At 49.8% G+C, this 17,951-nt stretch overlaps 1 protein-coding gene across 1 annotated transcript in view; it reads left to right on the top strand.

Annotated features, from left to right (window-relative positions):
* Positions 1–17,951, top strand: part of Col4a2 (collagen type IV alpha 2 chain) — a 160,831-nt gene that overhangs the window by 36,043 nt on the left and 106,837 nt on the right. Inside the window, exon 4 of the mRNA XM_045144872.1 lies at positions 6,499–6,579. Coding sequence (XP_045000807.1) covers positions 6,499–6,579 — 81 coding nt within the window. The remainder of the gene's footprint in view (positions 1–6,498; positions 6,580–17,951) is intronic.

Raw genomic sequence — 17,951 nt, 5'->3', positions numbered from 1 at the left:
TATATACACACATACATATACACATACTACACAAATAAATTTTAAAAATTAAGAAATACGTATTTTTCAATGCCCTAAGTGTGAGTGCAAGCCTGTCTCTGGAAGGAGTGACACTGAGCATGTGACACTTTGAAATGGACACACTCAGGACTGCGCACATCATCTTTCTGTGTGCTTGCGGGGACATGGTTCCTGGTGAAGGCAACATGATACCCTCTCCTCCCCGCCCCTGGGCTGCTGCAACAGGAGACGGAGCCAGCTTGCTGTGGGACCGGATGCGCTCCTAATCTTGCAGCTGCCGCCGCTCAGCTCCCATCCAGCCCGCAGCAGTCCGTTTATAGATGCCGAGCTGGTGAGCCAGCATCCGAGAGCATGAGGATTCCTCGTTCAGAATTCTTGAACTTTCCTCAGAAGACACCATGAATTCTGGTCCCGCAGAGTCAAGTAACCCACCAGCAGCCCAGACAATGCAGACATAAATGAATACTGTGAAGACAGGCAGATTCTTAGATTCCTCCAAAACTCAGCCAGGTGTGGTGGTGCACGCTTCTAATCCCAGCACTCAGGAGGCAGAGGTAGGAGGATCGCTGTGAGTTCGAGGCCACCCTGAGACTGCAGAGTGAATTCCAGGTCAGCCTGGGCTAGAGTGAGAGCCTACTTCGAAAAACCACAAAGGAAAAGAAAATCTAGAAAGATTCCCAGGAAAAGAATTTGCATAGAAAAAGTCAGTGAAGCCAGGCCTGGTGGCACACGTCTTTAATCCCAGAACTTGAGGCAGAGGTAGGAGGATCACCATGAGTCCAAGGCCACCCTGAGATTACATAGTGAATTCTAGGTCAGCCTGAGCTAGACCGAGACCCTACCTCAAAAAAAAAAAAAAAAAAAAAAAAAAAGAAGAAGAAAGAAAGAGTCAGTGAGAAATGCCCTGCCTGAAGCTGTCCCTGTTTTATTATTATTATTATTATTATTATTATTATTATTATTATTATTATTATTCCAATGGCTATTATTGCACTGCAGCCAAGTGGACTGATCAGAGATTCCAGAAAGTGCCTCTTAGAGCTTCACCTTGCAACGTGCTGCAAAGCAGTCCAGGTGATGTCCAGCTCCCATGACTTCCATTCATACCACACTGCTATCACCAGTTCAGGGAGGGAGAAAACACCAGAGAGAGACTTGAAAGGATGTGTTTGAAGACAAGGAACGAGCTAAACCTTATTTGTCACAATGTGGGGAGGCCAACATCCAAGTCCGGGGGGCTGAGAGCCTGTGACTTCCCGCAGGGAGGAGAAGTCAGGCTCACAGAGAGGCCCGAGGGGGCATTTCCTAGGATGGACAGGCCCAGAGCCCACTTGGCCATGGACCACACCGAGCCTAGGGAAGATCCCACCTTCCACCTGAGGGAAAGACCCAGTCAGTCACTGCGGTGCTGATCCCCCTGGGCTTCCAGCAAAGCCCCTTCCCCATGCAGGTCTACCTGCCCCCTGGCATGCAGCTTTGCAGAACTCAACAGGCCTGTCTGTAAATGGTGTGAGAACAGGGTTCTGACCGGGGACATCTCTGTGTTCCCGTCTAGCTCCAGGGGCTACATGCTGTTCTCATGGAGTCACCAGCAGCTCACCGAGAGCCCAGACCGTGTGCTGCTCTGAGCCATGTAGCAGGTCCAGGGGCCAGGACAACCACCACTGACGGATGTGTCAGTGACCTCTTTCTGTGACAGTCCCTGCTTCCAACCATGTATGTGTGTGTCCCTGCCCCCTTCCACCATGAAGCCGCCTCCAGATCCCCTCTCCTCTACCTCAGCCAGCATCGTCCCCCCTGTTTTTCACTCAGTTTTCCCAGTGACTGTGACGCTCCAACAGTTGCAGGTGTTACCCCTTCGTAGCTTCTGTGGGCACCAACAGGCCCCTGGGCTTCTGTTTCTCTGACTCTGTCTCATGGCTCTAGAATTGCCATTCGCATTATTGAGGTCTCACAGCACATTCGTGTCCCCTTCCCTCAGGGTATCACAACTTTGCCAGCACATACAATCCTCTGTCTTGTTCATGCCACAGACAAGGTTCCGCGTTCAGTTGACAGGTAAGAGGATTTCTGGCCAGAGGGAGCCAGTGATATCCTCAGTAGATGTTCACTCACCTACTGAATGAAGGAGTTGATGATGGACCCCATAGCCCCTCCTGAGTTTTCTGCTTTGTTTTGTTTTTTAATGAGAGAGAGTTGGCACACCAGGGCCTCCAGCCTCTGCAATCAAACTCCAGATGTGTGTGCCACCTTGTGTGCAGGAAATCACCTTGCACGTGCATCACCTTGCTCTCTGGCTTACCTAGGATCTGGAGAGTTGAACACGGGTTCTTAGGCTCTGCAGGCAACCGCCTTAACCGCTAAGCCATCTCTCCAGCCCCCTCCTGAGTTTTGAAGTGAGTCCCACAGTTTGCAGTGGTCACATGTCAGCAGCTGAGAGGGTTTTTGGTAGAACCCTGGGCAAGGATGGCCTGAGGCCTAGGGACATTCCCTGCTGTGAATGGAAATCAAGGCCCCAACCAGAGGTTGGGGAACACAGCAATATTAAGACCACCTAAGGTCATAGTAAGAATGGGCTTCAAATCCACCCCAGTTAGCAAGCTGCTCTTGGCTCATTGTGGGCGATAATAGGAAGGCTTTGCTCGCCTGAGCCTGGTCAGTAGGGGAACCTGTCCTGTTCTCTTCTGTCAGTAGCCCAGTGCCTTGGTCCTTACTCACTCTCCAGCACCCCCTCCTTACAACATTCAAATGATGTGGGTTTAGGCATTTGCTTCTTACTAAACCCATCTTCTCATCTACTTTCACATGCTGTGAAGGCAGGGCCATATCTGATCTGCCTTCTACTTTATGATAGAGCCCAGCACAGTGCCAGGCTCAGAGTGAACATTTAGAAAAGGAGGGAGGGAGTAGTGAGTGTGTGTGTGTGTGTGTGTGTGTGTGTGTGTGTGTGTGTGTGTTGTGCAAGGAGGTGTGAGTGTTTATGTGAGGAGGGACTATAAGTGCATGCTTGAGCGACCCCGTTAAGGAAAGGGTGAGGGTCTGGCACAGCACCCCTCCAGTCCTGCTGCTTGGAGCGGAGGGTCCACCTGTTCTTGCTGAGTCCTGGAGCCTCCCAGAAGGAGCAGCCTCAGCATTCATCAGTGCTCGGGGCTCTCATGTTCTCAGCAGCCAGGGCTCCCACAACGTTTAGTAGCTGACCTGGGTCCCGGAGATAGAGGACATTCAGTGGTCAGAGTCTGGCCCAGGGCAGCTGGATGGCAATGGCCGGGCACATGGCGGTGAACACTTCCCGCCCCAAAATGGCATTATGGGAGTCTCCTGTGCCAGGCACACCTGCCCAGCGAGAGCAAAGCGTGGTTACTCTCAGGGAGACAGAACTGAACGTAAAATCCAGGCTGGCCTCCATCACTGAGGGGCTGAGCAGACCCCTGGGCTGGTTTTGTGGGAAGAACTCACCGTTTTTATTAAGGACGTGACAAGACATGGGATCGTGGTCTGATCCTGAGTGGCGCTGAGCAGTGACGTCAAGGCATAGACACACACACAGCATGGGCTGCTGGGCTAGTAAGAGCCATTGGCTTCCTACTTGAGGGAAAGGAGGGCACATAAGCACAGGCCCCACACCGCAGTCCCTCTGCTGTCTCCATCGTGGCCCCAGGAAAGCACTCACAGCTTGAGAACGTTCCAGAGCCCCCCAGCCTGTCAGGGAATGCAGAGGCTTAGGTCAGAGACCTGTTCGATCTGGAAGAATCTGTCTGGAGTACACACCCTGCCCCAGCAAGTCAATATTTCTGTTCATCCTAGAAACCCAACATTCCACCGTGACGCACTGAGAGCTCTTGTAGATGCTGGAATTCATAAGAGTTCCCTGAAGGACAGGCTGAGTGTGGGTGCGCGCACACGCAGACACACACACACACACACACACACACACACACGCGCGCGCGCGCGCGCACGCACACAGCTAGAAAGCTCGAGGAGGAGCTGGGCTGCCTCCCAGTGCTGCGTTCAGTCCTTACCCCATGAGGCAGGTTCGAAGCATGTTACAGCAGGGAGCTGCTCTGCTTAGCATGCACTCCCTGCTCCAAAAGCAAGAAAGCACCATCCGACTCTGAGAAAGCATGAAGAACTCCTTTCCATGACTAAACCCAGGGACTGTGGCCTTCTTTAGCAGAGAGTCTGTTAGATCAATTTTAAACCACTGAAATCATTTCAACCATTGATTTATACACAAGGATTTGGCAAGTGTCTGTAAAATTAAAATTAAAAATAGCACATGAACTACCAGATGGAGAATGGTGAGTGTATGATTTTCCCTCTAGACCAGGGAGCCCCAGCCCTTCCCAAACAACTAATGAGGAGCTCCTGCCCTTCCCAAACAACTAATGAGAGACTTATTGGGTGAACTAGGGACATTTGCCAAGATATCTAGACATGTCATGGCCACATGTCATGAAGCATGATTGTGGTGGACTGGACAGGTTTGTGCTCGGGTACTCAGGAGATGTTTTTGGAAGCCCACAGTCCAACACGGAGCTCTGTTCTAGAATTCACATCTTGCAAACCTGAAACCCATGAACCCCAGGACAGATAGACATTGGAGCCACAGAAGACTGGAAAATACCTAAGACCATATTTTGAAAGTGTAAGATCATTTCACATATGTTTACTGTCACGTGATGAAACTCCTGATTCCTCATTACCTCAAAAAGGTGACCTGAAAGAGCTTGGGAAGGCTCTCAGGGAGCCCATTTCTTTAAAGCACCTGAGACTTTGGGGATTTTAAGAGTTCAGTTGTGACTGATAGATCAAATACTAGATGAGGGAAAGAGTTCTTGTCATCCATCATAATAGGAGGAAAAGATGATGACATCAGAATAGAAGAGAAACTGATTGAGAGTGGGAGGGGACATGACGGAGAGTGGAGTTGTAAAGGGGAAAGTGGGATGGGGGGAGGGAATTACCATGGTTTATTATCTATAATTATGAAAGTTGTCCATTTAAAAAAAAAAAAGAATTATTGTCATGACACAAAAACTGTGGAGTTGTGGAGTGAGGCCCGCCGGTAGAAAATGGTCAGCCAAGGAGAGGATTTCACTGTCTGTACAGAAAGAGCCCGAGGGGTTCTGGAGGCCCAGGGTGAGCTCCAGCGGACGGTGCTGAGTCAGGAGCTGGCGAGCCCTGCGCGGGCGGCGCTGAGTGCGGGCAGAGCCCGAGCCGGCAGGACTTTCCAGCGAGCACCTTCTCCGTGGGGAGAGGCAGAAGGGTGGGAGCACGGGGGACTTGGGCACACATGCTGTTGCAAGGAAACTTACAGAGACCGTCCCCCTGTGACCTTCCTGACAAGTCACTGGTGCTTGACTTAGAACAAAAACTCTGGTAAAATGCGATGAGCTGTCATTTGCTGGATTTTGTTTGCATGGTAAGGTCTGGCCCAGTGAATGGCAGAAGCTTTACACACCAAACCCAGCGGCAGGGCCCATTGGGCCGAGCTGCGAGCGGCCGTGCTCTGTCGGGGAGGCATCGGGCGTCTGGTTCAAACTGGCGAAGCATGAGAGAATGCCGTGAGATTCTCCTTCAAGTGACTGACTGCCCCAGTTCGAGCCACCTGTGGCAAGGAGTGAGGAGCATGGCCAATGCTTGGCCAATAGGAGGAAGGAGAGTGAGAGTCGGGTTCTTACTTCCTGTGTCCTATGGACATGACCCAGGCTCCTTTCCCATCTTTCATCTGGAGTGTTATGATGGAAAGCCAGAAAAGTCCGTCAGCTCCCATAGACTCATTTAAGAGTGATGTCTCTTGCTGGGTGTGGTGGCAGAATCCCAGGCAGAAGTAGGATATCACCGTGAGTTCGAGGCCAGCCTGAGGCTACAGAGTGAATTCCAGGTCAGCCTGGGCTAGGGCGAGACCCTACCTCAAAAAGAAAAAGAAAACGAAGGTGATGTCTGTGGTGGAAAACTCGAGTTGCCAGGAGCGCGAAGGCAGTGGTTGAAAAAAGCCCATCCCTGCACCTGAGCTGGTGGGGTTAAAGGAGAAGGAAAGGAAGTAGGTTCTCCAGCTTTTACAGGTGTGCCCACCTGAAGGGGGAAGGTTGGTCTTCCTGGCGGGTACACTGCCTCACCTCATGGAGCTTTCCTTCTTGTCATGGTTATATGGTGGGGCCTGGAGTGGTCACACCCAACCTGACCTTGAAGCCACTCACCGGCCTTCAAAGTGCATGCTTGTGTCCCCGTGTCAACAAGGAGCCGCTTCCTGTGTCCTAGGGTCGCTGCTTCCTGCCACAGCCCCAGTGGGTTCAGGGAGACAAGAACCCTGTACCTTCTGTGGTTTTGCTGTGATCCTAAGACCACTCTACAAATGTGAACGGAACACTCTGAGTGGCTTCTCGTATGTTAAATCGGAAGAACAGTCAGCGGGTGACACTGTGACATGATGACACCATCATAGCTAACTCTCTGTCTTCTGCTTGGTTTCTGCAGGGTGTGAAGAAGTTTGATGTGCCCTGTGGAGGGAGAGACTGCAGCGGAGGCTGTCAGTGCTACCCAGAGAAAGGAGGGCGGGTAAGTCAGAGCCTCTCCCCACACTCTGAAATGGAAGAGCCTTGAACTGCACACTTTGCTATGAAACCTAATACAGCTGATTCCCCTTCATGACAGAAAGCTATAACATGAGGCAAAGTCAAACCAGTTGATGCCACCTTCATCTTGTGTTCCGACTGTCATAAGTATGTATACAGGCATCCCTCGGTAGCCACAGGGCCACTGGGTATGAAACCCTTAGAATGCTCAAGTCCTTATAAAACCGGCCAGGAATATCAAGTCATTTCCTGCTACTTAGGACACTTAATACAATGCAATAACATGTCATCCCCTACCCGTTATTTAGGGACTGGTAACAAGGAGAGAACTTGGGACCTGTTCAATACACGCACAATTTTTTCTCCAAATATTTTCAAAGCATGGTCGGTTGTATTTACCGATGGTAGCCCACAGAGAGCTGACTGTGTATTGTGAATATATATATACGTATGTATATATGTGAATTTTATTAATACAGTGGTGTTAGACTTATCTCTTACATTAGTGTACATTCATAAAGACAGTTCATGCAGAAAAGCATAGCTGGCTTGGTAGATGTGAGAACAAACAGAAGATAATTGGGAATTGCCCTGTGGACAGGAATTCCAAGCCTAAAATCATTCATTTCCTAAGGGCCCTTGATGGATCTCACTCCATATATAATTAAGAAGGAGAAGGGCCACCCCCAAATCATCACCATAGCTCCCACAGAATTTGAAATGATGACCTGATACAAAGTTTAACATGTTCCTTTAGTGTTCGGTGGAATTGGCTGTTCTCATTCTATTGTACTGAAAATTAGTATGAGTTTTTTTGGTTTTTTAATATTTTTATTTTTATGTATTAATTTGATAGGGAAAGAGACAGAGAGAGAAGGAGGGGGAGAATGAGTGTTCTAGGGCCTCCAGCCACTGCAAAATGAACTCCAGACATGCACCACCTTGTACATCTGGCTTATGTGGGTCCTGGGGAATTGAACCCTGGGTCCTTTAGCTTTGTAGGCAAGTGCCTTAACCACTAAGCCATCTCCCCAGCCTGGTATATGAGTTTTGATACTTATTTTTAAAAGACGGTGTTGGAATGATTATATGTTTGGTATGCTCAAGGACCTAGGTCTGGTGCAGGTATTTGAGCTCATTTTGTGTACCTGGAAGTATGAGGGGCATTGTCCCCCCCTGTGCCCCCCTCTGTCTCCTGCATGTCTCCTGCCAGGACTGAGGCCCTTCCCTCTGAGGGCTCTGCCTGTCTGCGCCTCGGCTCGACCAGTGCAGGCTGGAAGAGGTCAGGCGGGTTGGCCTACCGTTCTATTGTCACTCACAACAGCTCTTGTTGCCCCAGTTCAGGGTCATCCAGTGTCACCCCCAAGTCAGTTTTCAAGCATTCCATTCCCCATTCCTGCCACTGGGCAGGACCGTCACTTTCTGGAGCGTGACTGTCACGGCTGGGTGTGTTACCACCGTTGCGTGCTGTACCTCCACTCCTGGGCTCCCCCCACGACCTCTCACAGGGGGTCTTGGTGTCCTCCTCTCTTCAAACGCGGGAGTCCTGTTTGCTCACGTGTAGCTGACGATTAACTGCGTTAGTGGTAAAGAACACCACTAAGAGACTCCAGCAGAGACCAGATCCTTCATGTCCTGTGTGTGTACCCCCAGAGTTGTGGTTATAAAAACAGTGCCAGGCCGGGCATGGTGGCGCACGCCTTTAATCCCAGCACTCAGGAGGCAAAGGTAGGAGGCTCACTGTGAGTTTGAAGCCACCCTGAGACTACATAGTGAATTCCAGGTCAGCCTGGGCTAGAGTGAGACTCTACCTTGGGAGGAAAAAAAAATCCCCCTGGGCTCTTTGCTATTGATTTTCTCAAGGATGAGTCAGGGATGAAAACGCCCGTGTGTGGACTCTGGCTCCCCAGCACTAGCTCAGCCTTATAAGGACTGAAAGTGGTTAAACCAGTGCTGTGCAGACTTCAGGACTAGCTGAGTGGGATGGAGTTAGACCCTAGGGGGACGCTGCACTCTGCCCCCTGTGACGAGCCGCACAGGACACAAACAGTCCAAAGAGAGGTGCTGCCTGGCCTTCCTCCCTGTCTCTCACCACCCAATGCAGAGTCGCTACGCCACAGGCTTCCCGACACCGCTCTTAAGCCCTCTATCCACCACTGATCCTCTTGCCGGAGGGACTGCTGCCTGGGAGACGAGCGTGCTCACGGCCTGCTTGAAATCTTCCCTTCCATGCGGCGTCATTCGCGTTTTAATGTACACGGCGTATTCTCATCGTGACCTCTGCCGTTACCTTCTTCTGTGAAGCCCTCTTCTTCCTAACTAATCCCTCTTCTATTTTGATGTCTTTTTACACTTTTGCCCTCTTCCATCATCCATGACAAGGTGTGGATGGCGCTGAGATTGTGCAGGTCATAACATCCACTGTGAGGTCATGTTGTTTCAGAGGGTTCAGCAAAGACCCCCAAGGGTTCGCAGCGTAGACGGGAGCTTGATGACTCCCAGGGCTCCTCACCACAGAAGCACCCGGGTCTGTTAGAGCCATTGCCAAGTCAAGTGGAAAGCAGACTTTCTAGTAGACTGACTGACTAGTCCAGACACCCAGACCTCGGCGAGGGCACAGCTTCACTCTGCCGACCGCCTGCTCCACCGACGGACTTAAGCTGCCAGAATAGTGTCTACCCGAGACGAAGGAAATGATGCCCACCGTGGGGCCTCTCCTGGGGCTCATCCTCTCCATGTGCCTGTGATCTAGTGGCCTGTCATGTTGCAGGCCATTCTCCCCTGTTCTGTCTGAGGCTTGATGCTGTCTTTGTACCCTCACCAAGACCCACCTGTGACTAGGCACATTGAATAGCTACTGAGGCATTGCCCTCCCGCACACACACTGACTTCCACTCTCAGAACCCACAACCCAGAATCCCATGGTGAATACCAGCCATCCCACTGAGGAGGGGCCTCAGTGGAATAGGGGCAGGGAGGAGGAAAGTGATGGGGCCAATGCATGAAGTGTCCATACAAACTTCCTACAGATGGATGGATGGATGGATAGATAGATAGATAGATGAATGATATTAGAAACTAAGTGCATGCAGAGCAAACATTTACCCATGCATGTTTCTGTGCAGGCTCGTTTCTACGCTGCTGTAGATTTGATAGTGTTTTTTTAATAACGTAATTGTAAAAATAGCAGTTAGACTCTGACATCCAGAGAGCTCGTGCCCACTCTGTTCTTTCCCACAACTTCCCCTAGGGTCACTTGCCATATGTTTTCCCCACGGTGCTACCACGACCGCAGGGAAGCCTCCCTACAGACGCCCTCCCCGGCCCTCAGCTAACTCAGCCTTATATGGACACGGTGCCCTCGTTCCTGTGTTCTCACCATGGTGACAGCCAACAGCAGAAAGTCTATGTCACTGGATAACTCTTGGACTCTGAGCAAAAATCAGAAATGCGCTGTGGTCTGGTTCCAAGTGAATTCTCACGTTACTAAGTGAATGGGTCTGGGTGACATGCGTGGAGCGCCGCTCTCCACCACTGGGCGCTGTGCTGCTGGGGGATCCCGCTTCCCACAGGCAGCACTGTCAGCCTTTAGAAAATTCCAGCAAGCCACAGGGCTGGGGGGGACAAAGAGGCGGGCACTGTGGCCGGAGCCCTTTCCCCCTCTCCCCCACCCCCCCACCCCGCCCGCCCTCAAAGCTGGGAGGGGCAGACCCATGATCTAACACACTTCTGGTGAGTTAAAAAGTAAACGACTTTAAAAAACGGTTCAAGATTTATTGTTTGAAGTCAATATTTTGAACACTGTCCGTTAAGTACTTTGAAATAAGCGCAGACTGAGTGTGAGTACTAATTCACGGAAACGGTGCAGGGCCGTGCGCACACTCACTTCACAGAACTTCAGAGGGCATGGAAATGTCCGCACCGGACACACGTCGGGGCACAGTCCCTCTCTCGATAGTGTGGAGCCAGAGGAAGCTCGGTGTGCTCAGCTCAGCACGTCCGGGTGGATCTGCACCGTAGAAATGCGCCCAAGAGCTGCTGTTGCCACCACCCGGAGTGAAGGCTGGTGGTACAGAACGGGATGAGAAGGGCGGGTGAGGACAGCCTTGCACGTGCTCGGGGACCCTGCAGGAATATCGGACAGTCTTGGCCTTTTCCACTAAAGTTGATTTTGATACGCTTTTCAGCTACTTTGCCAGGCTTCTGTTCCCCTGGGCGTGTAGCTTTGAACATGAGCTCTGATCAAGTTGATTATTTCAACTTTTTCATGATGCCACCTCTTAGATGAGTGAGCACAAAAGGATGTGACTGGCATGTGCACGTGCAGAGTGCAAAGGCCATGAGCTGTGCTCCGCCACTGCAACTTTCATGGACCCAACAGCTAACTACCGTTCATGGGTCCCTGGACTTGGGTCTGGTCATTCTTACCCTCCCAAGATCACTTAAATTCAGCAGTGTACACAACTGGGAAAGAAACCAGGAGAAAGAAAGAAAAGAACTCTTGGAGGTGGAGGAGTCATTTTGGGGTGGGAAAAAGAGAGGCCCCTAGTTCAAGGACAGAAAAGAGGGTTGCAGAGCATCCTGGCGCCACCAGCCACCAGCAAGGTCTTCTCTCCAAGGTGCACTGTGCGTGGTCTTTCTTTGAATTGGTGACCATTGTAACCCCTCCTTTGTCGTGGAAGCAGGATTTTAAAGCAAACCAGGTTTTTCTCTTTGAAACGACAGCATGAGTGACAAGCAGCAGCCACTGCTGTGCCTTAAGGGCGGGACAGCAAGCATGTCCCCGAAGCCCCCCAGGCCTCCAGTGGACTGCGCCCTGGCTGAGGCCGGGAGGTGTGGGGTTTGCAAAGCTGTGCTGTGGCAGGCATCTTTGGAAACCTGCAGCCAGTCCCAGGTGGCCACTTTGGTGCACACTCAGGATACCCAGCAGAAAAGAAAAAGGAAGGAAGGAAGGAAGGAAGGAAGGAAGGAAGGAAGGAAGGAAGGAAGGAAGGAAGGAAACAGTTCACAAACAGCAGAAACCCTGCCCAGCTTTTGAGCCTGTGACCTTGTCTGCCATGGCTCTCATCCGCTTTCGGAACCAGGAGCCACTGGCTGTGGGGGCGGGGGGAACAAGTGTTCCGGCTTCTGCAAGCAGAGTGGCTGCAGCTAAGTCACTTGGTGGTTTTCTGGAGACTAGGTTTAGACCAGAGCCATCGCTTCTGGAAGGCACCGGTGGCACTAGGCGTTAAAAGTCTCACTTTTGTTGGAGGAGCCCTGGCTTCCTTGCATTATGGGCTTCTGTGTGTCTTCGATGCTCAGGTGGGATTTTGTGCCAGCCGCGGCAGTCAAGGCCTTTGTCCGAGAGAAAGGCTGCATCTAGCAACAGTGGAGGGAGGTCTCCAACAGACAGGAGTGCTTGGTGTGTTCTGACAACGATGACCAGGCCAAAGTGACTTCAGCAGAGCAAGAGTGGAGAGGAAAGTTGGTCACTGAGGTTGGAGAGAGAAGAGGAAGTGGGAAAACTTCAGAAGCTTAGAGACCACTTGCAGAAAGGTAGTGAGCCCTTGGAAGACTTCTCTGGGGAAGTTACTTGGCTGGACAAGGGTCATGGAACCCTTTGAGGGGAAGCTGGTTAATGCCCATAGTCGAGAATCCATTCAACCCAGGTCTGTATCCAGAAAATGCCACAAAAGACTTGGCTCCTAACACAGGGAGTGGGTTACATTTAGCCATGATTAACCAACAATTTTTTTAAATATTTTTTATTTTTATTAATTTATTTGAGATAGGGAGAGAGAGAGATAGACAAAGAGAGAAAGAGAATGGGCATTCTAGGGCCTCCAGCCACTGCAAACAAACTCCAAACACATATGGCTTACCTGGGTCCTTCAGCTTTGCAGGCAAGTGCCTTAACCATTAAGCCGTCTGTCTAGCCCTTTCTTTTTCCTTTTTATTGACAGCTTCCATACTTATAGACAATTAACCGTGATAATTCCCTCCCCTTCCCCACTTTCCCCTTCACAGATCTACACTCCCCTCATATTCCTTCCCTCTGTCCATTAGTCTCTTTTATTTTGATGTCATCATGTTTTCTTCGTATTATGAGGGTCTTGTGATGATAGAGCTAGGCACTGCAAGGTCGTGGACATCAAGGCCAATTTGTGTCTGGTCAATAGCATTGTAAACAGTCCTACCCTTCCTTTGGCTCCTACATTCTTTCCACCATCTCTTCCACAATGGACCCTGAGCCTAACAGGGTGTGATAGAGATGTTTCAGTGCTGAACATTCCTCCGTCACATCTTCTCAGCAAGATGGTGCCTTTTGGGTCACCGCCATCTGAAAAGAGAAATTTCTGTAACCAAAAGTGAGAGTAGCATTAATATATGGGTATGAACATTAAGAGAAGTGCTTACAGGGCAGTTTGGTGAGCATGGTATATGCATTTAGCCAGACAAGAGCAGGCATTACACTCCTAATATTCCTGACCTCCCCTACCATAGGCTTTTGATTAGATTTTCAGTACCCAACATGTATTCCCTCCCATAGATCAGTTCTGTAGTCCAATTAGAGAGCAGTTGGTTTTCCAACAGACATGCCACTATTGCACCCGTTGGCTCATTTGGCCTGGTTAGTCAGACTTGAGGCTTGCAGTATCCACTGTTTTCACCACTGATGGTTTCTGTCTCCCATAAGGCTGCATGCAGTGCAGCTTTTTCCAGCTTTCTGTCAGCTGGTCTATGGAGAGGAGCTTTTCAGCTCATCCCCAGTTTGATTTCTCATTGAACTTTCAGCCCAGACATGGACCACCAAAAATTTTAAAACAGTATTTGTTCACTCAGTGAATATTTATTGCATACCTGACACATGTCAGGCACCAAGAACACAGAGACACAAAGCACCCCATCCCCTCATGGAGGCTGCTCGTTCCCCAGAAGGGCCTCCCTGGACCCTGTGTGATCAGCACTACAGTGACCGTATGAGCACAGGAATTGTGATTAGTGAGCATGTGCGCTGGGCTTTAGATCTGGCTTTAGTTCTTCACTACCTGGGAAAGAGACACATATTCACCATCCTGAGCATCGGTTCCAACAAGGTGGGGCTGGAGGGGGGACCACCGGGAGTGAGTTAGACAGTGAACTTCTAGTCCAAGAGGGCCAATAGTTTAGATGGTGACTCCTAGGAAAGAAGAGAACAATAGAAATCCAATCATAAGCCTAAGATTGGGATCAGTGAATGTAGGTGTGAGCTCAAAAGTAAATAGCACCAGGCGCTCCACGTAAATAGCTCCCAGCGCCCAGGAGGCAGAAGTAGGAGGATTGCAGTGAGTTCAAGGCCAGCCTGGGACTACAGAATAAATTGCAGGTTAGCCTAGGCTAGAGCAAGACCCTACCTCGAAAAATCAAAATAAATAAATAAATAGCCCTAGGGCCCCTGTGCTGGGAAATGCTGGCACACAGGCTGAGTCAGTCAGCAGTGAAGGCTGCTCTTGGGGGTTCATCACTCCCTCTTCTTTCCCCGTGGCCTCTTGGAGATTCCATCCTTCTTGCTTTTCCAACATGAGGTTCCAATCACAACTGCAGTGGATACTTCCTAGAGTGGAGCCAGGAACAAACCGCTAGAGATGAGTTAGTTAGAACACCAGGGAAGAGAGAAGCAACTGCAGAGTATCTGGCCTCTTCCACCCCATCTAGCCCCAACATGATGAGTATTAATGTAGAAGACGATTATAACACCATTCAGGATTTGACACTGCCAGCTTGGAGTTCATCCCAAAGGAAAAATGCAGCCAGACACTGAGGCACATACCAGTAATCCCAGCACTTGAGAGGTAGGTGTTGACAGCAGAGGAAGGAAGATCAGAAGTTCAAGGCCAGCCTCAGCTAAATGAGACCCTATATCAAAAAGAAGTCCATTATTAAAATCTAAAAAGGCTCACTTTAACATTGCTTTATTAGATAAGCTCACAGGACGCCACTGTAAACAGAAGCTGATGGTTGGCAACTAGCCTGTGTTGGAGCCCAGGGCTGAGTCAGTGCGGCACATGCCTGTGGGTTTCTTCTGCAACATCCTCATACCCAAAAAGTTAGTATTGAAAGAAAAAATATATTTCCACTATCTTCAGTATCATTGCCTTTGCCTGAACTGTGATAAGCCTCTCCTTAGATTCACTCTCTTAACAGCCAAGTCCATTATTAAATAGTAGAAAAATGGTGATGTTCTCTGTGAGAGTTACTGGCAGTGGTGGCTACCCAGCACTCCACACTATTTACCATATCAGCTAAACCCACACGTCAAAACACCTGTCTAGCTCCATCACATGACAAAGATAGGCATTGTTGGTGGAAGCGACTCTGCGTTGGTAAAGGTGGCCCCTGAGTGTGGAGGAGGAATTTTTGATTTCTTTGTGTCTTGTTTACCACATCTCCCTCATATCGTGAACTCTGTACACAATACGCACCCCCAAAACAACACATTGGCAGCCTTCCCCGCATTCTTTCATGATGAAAAATGAATTAGGCATCTTTCCTGGCATTGCTGATGAAGTTAGCTGCTCCAGAGCCATAACCACTCAGAAACCTCCCGAATTACCCAGAGCCACTATCTTTCCAGGACAACGGCAGATGTCATCTCTGGGCCCTCGGAATTGACGTGAAACCAAACCACTCCTAGAGAGGGAGGCTTCAGAGTTCGGAGGTAGCGACGAAGTAGAAAGAAAAATTAACCCTTCTGCTCACCCGGTTCTGTCTGGTCATACGCTTTCTGCAAAGCAGGGTAGAAAATAAGGACACTCATTTGATGGGTACTGAGCACAGAAATGGCTCTGTGGCTGGTGCAGTGTGATGGAGGCCCTTCCGTGGGTCCAGGCTGTGACCTTGGGGAATAGAGCGTCCACATAGACCACCGACCCTGAGAACGGTGACATGTCACTAGCTGGTCTGGGGCTGAAGCTCTAGGAAAGTGACCTTGACTTCAGGGCCTCCAGAGAGAACACAGATGTTGCTTCACACTGGTGGCAGTGATAGCAAAACCTACCTCATAGCTTGACTAGAAACCTCCCACAGGCTCCACGGACTGCCAGTAAGGGCGAAAAGAGGCCGTAGGCTAACCCTTCTTAGCAACCAGACTCTGGCCTCACAAACCCTCCCTTCCCTAGTGGAATTTTAGAGACCTCCGTTTTCTTTCCAATTTTTTTTTGTTTATTTTTATTTATTTATTTGAGAGCAACAGACAGAGAGAGAAAGAGACAGATATATATAGAGAGAGAGAGAAAGAGAGAATGGGCATCTCCAGCCACTGCAAACGAACTCCAGACGCATGTGCCCCTTGTGCATCTGGCTAATATGGGTCCTGGTGAATGAAGCCTTGAATTGGGGTTCTCAGGCTTCACAGGCAAGCGCTCAACTGCTAAGCCATCTCTCGATACCTCCATTTTTTTAAGGGTTTTTTTGTTGTTGTTTGTTTATTTCAGAGTGACAGAGAGAAAAAGAGGCAGAGAGAGAGAGAGAGAGAGAATGGGCACGCCAGGGCCTCCAGCCACTGCAAACAAACTCCAGACACGTGTGCCCCCTTGTGCATCTGGCTAATGTGGGTCCTGGGGAATTGAGCCTCAAACCCGAGTCCTTAGGCTTCACAGGCAAGCACTTAACTGCTAAGCCACCTCTCCAGCCTGAGACCTCCACTTTTGTTTTGTTTTATGAACTTCTAGTTCATACTCAGGCAATAATTGTAGCATTTATGGAAGGAACAGACCAAGTTGTTGGAAAACACTGCACTTTGTTTATTTATTATTTATTTATTGAGAGATGTAGTATCACGTAAGACAGGCAGTGTAGCTGATAATGACCACGTACTACTCCTCCTTCCTCCACCTCCCAAGTGGGGTTTCATGCACACTGGGCAGGCGCTCTGCCAGCTGAGCCGCATCCCCAACGCCCACATTCCATACGTGTAAAGGCATCTTCTCCTGCTTCGTCGCCCCAGCCCTGCCGGAACCCGCTCTGCTGTCTCTGCATGTGAGAAGGGTGAGCCCAGGGTGTCTGCCTGTCCAGCTGGCCACAGGGTCCTTCCAAAGAGTTAGTCTGTGCAAAAGTCCCTGTCCTCGGTACGCAGTGGACAAGGATTCCACACACCCCCTATTTCTATCACTGGCATCAGGGCAAACACTAAATGAATTTATTTTTATGAGTCTTGGGCATTTCGGAACTGTCCAAAGAAGATGGCCAACTTCTGGTCCTGAGAAGCCTACAGTTCTCACCCCCTGCACCCAAGCTAGATTAGGTCACTGGGGTGGCAGACAGCAGATCAGTCAATCATCAGACATCTGACTCATGGGAAGGACAAAGCAGCCTTCAAAAGACCATGTGTCCCCACTGATGAGAAAGATCAAAATATCCCTGTCCCTTTCCTCTCTGTGTCCAGCCTAGATACTCACATTCTAGGAGAAATGAAACAGAAATAGATCCCCTGGCAACCCAGCACAAGGCCCACATTGATTGGCTAGTTCCCTCCCTCCCAAACCACCATGAGGGCAGCAAAGACCCCTCTTCCCATGGGAACCAAAGTTTATGCATCCAAAGCACTGCTAGAAGGGACAACTCCTAACGGTTTGGGACCACAAAGAAAGAAAAAGAAAACAAAACGGAATGGAAACAATTAACTTTGGGTAAATAGGATCTGTGGCCTAATAGTCCCCGGCTACATTGTCAGTGTCTATGTTTTTTATTACGTTGCGGTCTTTGTGAGGCACGAGGAGTGATCTTCAAATCTAAGGTCTGTTTTAAATAAAGAAACAGGCAATGGGATGGATTCTTCAGTGGGGTTGGTTTTTCTGTCACAAAAATGAGAACTTTGGTCTGGGCTCTGCATGGGACAAACTATGCTTAAGAAGATGTGTATTAAGTGGGGATTGTGGCATTTTTTTTTAGACTTGTGAAGATAGTAGAGAAAGCTTAGCTCAAATCTGACTGCCACCTCCCCCTCAGCCTCTGCCAGCAGAATCAATCACCTGTCTTGATGTGGCAGGAGGCATCCACCTGCAGGTAGCCGTGGTGCTGCTTGAGTCCTGGGCGCTTCTGAACACGAAGTTCTCTTGTGATGCTGCGGTCAGCTGTCCACTTGTCTCAGCCCAGCTGAGAAAAATGGCAGATGTCGTAGCGAGGCATCAGGGCACCCGGATCCCAGAGGGCAAGATGCATAAAGCTCCAGTCAGTGTTACTCTGTGCCCCAAGCAGAAGCAAGCAAGTAATCCGAAAGACACAGGCAGCTCTATGACAGGAAGACAGGCTTTCTTCACTCCAAGTCCCTGGGGTGAAGTCCTCGTCACTCAACACCTGATGCTTTGCAAATATTTGCCCTTCTCTGCGCACACAGAG

Source organism: Jaculus jaculus, chromosome 3 (assembly GCF_020740685.1).
Source record: "Jaculus jaculus isolate mJacJac1 chromosome 3, mJacJac1.mat.Y.cur, whole genome shotgun sequence".
NCBI classification, from domain to species: domain Eukaryota; kingdom Metazoa; phylum Chordata; class Mammalia; order Rodentia; family Dipodidae; genus Jaculus; species Jaculus jaculus.
Note: the sequence above shows the minus strand (reverse complement) of the source record. Positions and strands in the feature narration are given on the sequence as shown.